At 39.8% G+C, this 6,868-nt stretch overlaps 1 protein-coding gene across 1 annotated transcript in view; it reads right to left on the bottom strand.

Moving 5' to 3' along the window:
• Window positions 1–2,623: 2,623 nt before the first annotated feature.
• The window catches only part of gpc3 (glypican 3), an 88,198-nt gene continuing 83,953 nt past the window's right edge, over window positions 2,624–6,868 (bottom strand). Inside the window, exon 8 of the mRNA XM_046405526.1 lies at window positions 2,624–4,732. Coding sequence (XP_046261482.1) covers window positions 4,557–4,732 — 176 coding nt within the window. The 3' untranslated portion in view covers window positions 2,624–4,556. The remainder of the gene's footprint in view (window positions 4,733–6,868) is intronic.

Raw genomic sequence — 6,868 nt, 5'->3', positions numbered from 1 at the left:
CAGAAGGTGTGTGGGTGCGAAAAGTTACAGCACAGCATTGGGACACAGAAACAGGATTTTTTTTTTAAGTGTGTTTGCAGTGATGAGTTGTGAGTAACAGGCCTTACAGGCTTATAAATGAAGGCAGAACACAAACAATTAGGACTAATGAACCTTGTTTCATTGTTGAACTGTGGATGAGCGTCTGTTACCTGGTTAATGGCTTCAGGGGTAAAACTAATGGGATTCAAAGTAGAGAAACCCCACAGAGAAGGCCAGGGAAGAGATCTTATGCCCAGAGTGGTTGATCATCTGCTGAGAGTGAGAAATACAGATCCACTGAAAAACACACATGATTCATATGCTGCTTTGAGGACTGAGAGAGCTACCCGCACAATCCAGAGAAACATAAATTATGTGATTCATGAAGGCCTTTGAAGTGGATCAGAGGGTGAAAAGCACATAAAGTTACATACACACTTGCAACACTGTGTGTCCTGTTCATAACCTCTGCGGCATGCCATCCATTTTCTCTCATATTTTCCCTTGCTCTTGAAGGGAAAATTCCACCCTGAATACCTAAATATGTGACGCAGAAGTTATTTATTGCACTTGTCTTTTTATATTTTTGGTTTACCCACTTTTAAAAAGAAAAACCTACCTTGCTCAATGTCACTTAATATCTTCCTACATTTCCCAAAATGACTTTCAGCAACCCCACAGAATATATTGCATTATACAGAAAAAGCTAGTTTTTAACACTGGTGGAAAGTAACTAAGTACATTTACTCAAGTACTGTACTTAAGTACAATTTTGAAGTATTTGTACTGTACCTGAACATTACCTGGGTGTAAATGGCATCTGCAATAATAATTTGAAAGATTTTATAATCACCAAAAATGTAGACGTATAAGAGTGGAATTTGAGCACTCCAGCATTTTCACAAAACTCAATGACACCTCCCATGAGGTTTTGACGAAGACTCATGGTAGCTGCAATAGATGAAATCATGGGGTGTTCACAATTTACTGTCCAGTAAGAATTGGACTGTAACCTCCTGAGGAAAAAAAAAAGAAATGAGAGGAACTGAAGAACTGGGAGGAAAAAACTATCGAAAAACACACTGAGAAGTGAAAGTTGAACAGAAACTAACTGGGAGGAGGAGCAGGACCAGACCATTTATAATTACTGTAACTGTAGATTATATGTATAAGCAGAGAGCAGTAGCATAATAACTTAAAATTCTTCCACTCGAGAAAAAGTAGAAGTCATTCCCTGTACCCAAAACATGTCGCATTTCAGTTTGGTCTACTGTGGCTGCTGTTGGTGTACACATTGGCATCTGTTGTTTGTACAATGGATAACTCCCTGATTGTTGAAAGCTGTGCAAAGTCAAATCCTCTGGTCTCCGATTCTGAGGAACGGACACCAAAACCTGATGTTTACTGGTGGTGCATCAGATGACTGAATTTCTTTCTGGTATTAATCTCTGTGCTGCTGCAATGGAAACACTGACAAGACCTCGTATTGTCTTTGTTTGACCTGTTTTACAAGACAAAAATAATGGACTTAAAGGACTCCAGAATGCCAGTGTTGTTATATGGCAGCTGTACAGGGCTGTGCAATTTTACATCACAATTGGGTGTGGTCCCAAGTAACAACAGACTACACCTGACCACAACCCCACGTAATGATCGGGATAGTCAGGTGTGTCAAGTCCAGCAGATTTGACCAAGAGGTTCATGCAGCAGAGCTTTCCCTCCATACAGGACCTGTTGTGTGGTTCCTGTTTCATACCACATTTACAATAAAATTAGCATGTATGCAGTTTGTTTTTGGTATTTTTAATGGTGTTGTGTGTCAGGTTGGACATCACAGAAAACTTGGAGCTTCTTGGGGGAAGACAGATGGAAAAGTCTTTAGGCGCGTCTGTCCGGAACTTCAATGCATGTCATATCATCTTGTTGGGAAAATGGCAAAAAATGAGCGCGTCCACCCATGCGTGACATGATTCCATTACTGCTGATCAGAGCAGGAGCAGATAAATATCTGTGACTACTGCAGAGTCATTTGATCCTGGAATGAATGCTGAACGTATCCTTCTCTGAAGACAAAAGGCAGATGTTAGCGGATATGAGTGTATTTTTCTGTCAAGTGTGAAAAGGGTTTAAGTGAGAGTGTGTTGGTAAGAAGCTTGGAGGTAAATCTTTGCTTATAAGGTCCTCAAAACACACTTTCTCAGTTAGTTTCGTCTTTCTGCGTAAGACTTTAAAAACATTTATGGGTGAGAGCAGTTTTGATTATTTCACATTAAAGATTTCTCCCACTCATGTTTTCTCTGAACTTTTTCACTTAGTTTGAAGTGGGAGGGGCTCTGTTGGAGGAAGAGGATGTCACATGCTATTTTGCACCAATCAGGATTTAGGAAAATTTGAATCAAAGTCTGTTAAAAGCCGTAGGGTTGTTTGCTCATGTTGTCACACTACGCTGTCAGTGAAATCTGATGAAACCACTTCACCTTAAGATATTGAGATTGAAACTTTTCAAGGATTTTAATGTTTTTCTTTAAATTTGATGCTCTAGACTTGTGGAAGGAGTTAAAGTCTAAAGGATATTCCTTTCAAACTACAGTCTATATAAATTAAAATATCAGAAATGGGTTTGCAGTAACAATTTTATGTCATTATGAACATGTCTCCCATCATGACTGATACAAAACATTAAATAAGAAAACCTTCATGTCCTTTATAAATTAATATTCAAACATGTAGACAACAAAAACCCCCACAAAACTGTAAAACATGTTCAGTTTATCATACATTGTACTTTCCTCATCAATATTTAACTGAAGATGTTGCAGAGCATTAGTTTTATCAGCGACCAGGATTCCGGGTGTGACATGGGCTGTTTGACGTCTCACGACAAACACAGGTGTGACTAATGACATTAATTAGCACTGCATTTCATTTAGATGTTTCAGTGTCAGGCCCCTGGTGCTCTGGAAGTGCTGGTTCACTTCCAGCCACATCTAAATGCAGCAGAGCTGATGTTGTTATCATTATTAGTTACACTTCCTGAACTGATGAGTCAAATCACTTGGGACGTTTCTGTGTGGAGTTTACATGTCCTCTCCATGCCTGTGCAGGTTTTCTCCAGGTGCTCCGGTTTCCTCCTACAGTCCAAAGACATGCATTTAATTAGTGAGTTTAAACTCCCTGAATGTGACCCTGCATGGTTGTCTGTCTCTGTCATGTGACTGATTGGCAACTTGTCCACTCCAGGGTACACCCTGCCTCTAATCCAGTGTCCGCTGGGATTGGCTCCGGTGTCCTGTGACCCTCGAGGATGAGCCTGTATAGCTAATATGGATGAATGTTTAGTCTGGTTCATAGCTGTGAAGTCAGCTGGGTGGCAGCAGATGCACTTTCAGTCTTTAATTAGTATCTTTCCAAGCATCCATCATGTCTTGCAGTCTAAATGTGGGAGATGGAAACCAGTTTTCATCACATTTCATTTTGAAAACCAAACAAAATTATACAAATAATTTAAAAAATCTGACTTCTGGTTCAAACGAAAATTAAATACAAAGGCCAGACTCTAAAAACGCGTAGCCAAAGCAAACTAACATTACAAAATTAATTTACACACATTTTTACACATTATGTCTCATATTACTCTGCGCTTTACCCACAGTGCACAGCAATGCTTCACAGTCCAAGCAATAATTCAGTCCACATTTTCTTGTGGAATATGCCACTATTTCAACACAGAGAAACATACATCTGTACAGTTATCAGGCTGATTTGGAGATGTAACCTCAATGTTATTTTTGTTAAGTTTTTTTTTTTTTATCTCAGGGCTGTTACTGTTAAAAAAGTCTTTACTGTTGGTGGGAGTGAAATAATTTAGTCATCAAGAGGACACAAACGATGAGAAAGAAAGAGGGTGTTTTAAGTTGTAACAGAGCATTTCAAAGTACAAATAAGGATTTAACACGGGCGTCTGGGGATAAGGAGTTCACAGCAGCTCCCCAGCAGGAGAAAATCGTTTACTGCCAATGGGGGAGAGCAGTAAAAGTTTTCTTCTTCTTCCGACTTGTTTCTGCAAGGCAATAACTAGTTGGAGACTGGGAGCATTTTAAAAAGGTCTGTTTGTCTGTTCTCCAAGTAGCTCCCCTCTTGCGGGTGCGCAACAAAAAAGTCAAATGATGAGCAGATCCGTCACTTTGTTGTTATACAGAAGTCAGTATGAGAGCAGAGAGGAGGTGAAACAAGCGGGCATAAAAGTTGTATTAAGGGTAGTGGGAGTGTCCCAGAGGTCAAGTTTCTTATTTACACATTGCCACTGGTTTATCTGGTGTGCTTTTATAAGTTTGTAGGGAACATCCAATGATTTTGAATAACATGACACAGCTTCTTGCTGAGACAGATAAATGTAGCCTTTTTTTTGTTGTCCGTGCTTCCATTAACAAAAAAAAACAAACAAAAAAAATTAAACAAAAGAAGTTTGCCCCATCCCACAGAGTTTGTATTGAATCCTAAGGTAAAGAGGTGATGGGAGTGTGTGAGTGCACTGGTCAGTGGAGACAAATCAGGATCAGAGAAAGCATCCCGGGGAGCGTCAGCACCAGGTAGCTCCTCCACAGCGGAGCCGCAGGTGAGGAGACGCCTCCAACCCCAGCTGTGGCTAAGCGAGGGGTCAGGAGCTGCTCCTGGAAGGTGAAGTCGTCCATTGCCAGGTTATCCGCCAAGTCTGAGAGAGAAAGAAGGACAGAGGAGATGGACCGGAAATAGCAAAAGGAGGAAAACAATGAAAAATATGAGAGGCAGGAAGAGGAATGGTGACAATTAGCACAAACGCTGTCACAAAAGTTGAAAAACATGTGTGGTACGTCTGTCCCTGTTCTGCATGATGTCTTACACAGCTGTAAAAACAGCTCCACATATAACCAGATGCTGTATGTTATTGTTGTAGACGCACTCGGAATAGCACAGACACATATTTTACTGTGAGTGAGTGTCGAAATGTGAGTGAGTGTAAGTGGTGAGATGCCGAAAACAAAAAAATACAAATAAAAACCACAGAGGCAGGATGAGATCATGTCTCAAAATCTGAAACACACAAAACTATTTTTAATGATGTACGTCTGCTCTTCAACTGAATATAACTTCACTGTTTTAAAAAAAGAAAGCATGTTTCTACATAATCTTGTACATGTAAAATAAGTACAGGAAAAGGGAATAATATTTTATATGATTTGAAGGATCACTGCAGTAGTACGTCACCACATTACATTTGGTTTGTGTGTGTATTAAACATCCAGTATAAAACTGGTTAATTAGCGAGTCTTAAGAAGTTCTGATGTGTTTTTCAACTTTAATCAGAGCGAGGTTAGCTGATTCCCCCACTTCATCTTTATGATTAAACTTAACTAATTAGCTCTATAGCACAGATGCTGCTATCAATCATCTCATCTAACTCCTGGCAAGAGAACGAATAGGCATATTTTCCCAAAATATTGAACTATTCCTTTGAAGCATTATTATGACTTTCTAAATAAAGATCTTTGCAGTGATATACATTTTCTCATTTATTCAGTTTTCTAATCTTCAAAAGAACCTTCTGGATTTACTGCATGTGTAAGCACTTGGACTGCGCATTTTTTTGTTTGAAAAAACAAGTCAGCTTCTTGTACTTTAGACCCACAAAGAAAAAATGGTTGTACTGATGTAGAAAATAAAACCGAAGCTCCACCTTTCTGTGCACAAAATACATCCCTTAGATCTGATTAAATGGTTCATCCACAGAGTCCACATTCTACAGATTGAATATAACTCTTACAAATTTATCAAATCCCCTTATACAAAAACTAAACAAAACCTTGGTGTATGCTGAGGAATTGGCTTGACAGACCACAAATTCCTCTGGCAACACCGTCTGTAGACTCCCACAAGCAGCTTTTATTTATTATTTTTTGGATAACACTTTTGTTTCCACTGTGTTGTTAATCATACACAGTCTTGCATGTCTCTGGGACTTTGATAAAACAGTTAAATGACTTCAGGGACTTCAATGTGGAGAAAATTACACTGCTGAGGTGAGGGAACCTGCTCTTTATTCCACATCCACTGCAACCAGCCTATCATCTTGTTAAAAAAAGGTACCTATCAGTTATACAGTGTGAAAAGAACATCATGATTAAACACAGTGTAACCTTCTACTTTATTTATAGGCAGAGGCTACCAGCAGCTTTGTGGGTAATGACCTTGAGCAGCTCAGATTTTCCTCTGTGAGATCTCCGGCATTCAGCCTGGATTTCAGACAACTCTGTACTGCTGTGCTGACTTGTCTCCTTGATGCAAGAAGTAAACCTGCCTTGATATAACTCCAGCGAAAAATTTCCACAGCACATCTTTAACTTTCACTTTTGCCTTCACAATTATTGTAAAGACGCCCTCAAGCAAAGCACTTAACTCATTTGCTGCAATGAGGTTGTTCAGTTAGCAGCAGGCTGTGATTTGACAGGGAAACTCCCAGTTGTCCTCAGTGTTTTTCAAAGTATTTAGGTATGAGGCAGAGGGTTAACTGAATAAGGGCACAGAAAGTCTTAATTAGATAAATGAAAGTTTACCATTTAGTTTTCGTGTGAATTCCACATTACTCAGACTGTTTTCCTCTCCTTCCTCTCCATCTGTTCCGTGTGCTACAGTGACTTCATGATCACCTGCTGCTCTGCTCTTGCTTACTGCTTTACATCCACAGCTGTTCTCCTACTGACGCTGAGCAGAGCTCTTCCTCCCTGTGCGTGTGCGTGTGTGTGTGCGACATATTCTCTGCTGCTTTGTCTGGCAGAAAGCTGTGAGGGAGACTGAAATAAGAAGGCTGAGT

Source organism: Scatophagus argus, chromosome 12 (assembly GCF_020382885.2).
Source record: "Scatophagus argus isolate fScaArg1 chromosome 12, fScaArg1.pri, whole genome shotgun sequence".
Lineage (NCBI taxonomy): Eukaryota > Metazoa > Chordata > Actinopteri > Scatophagidae > Scatophagus > Scatophagus argus.
This window is presented reverse-complemented; position numbering and strand designations above follow the sequence as displayed.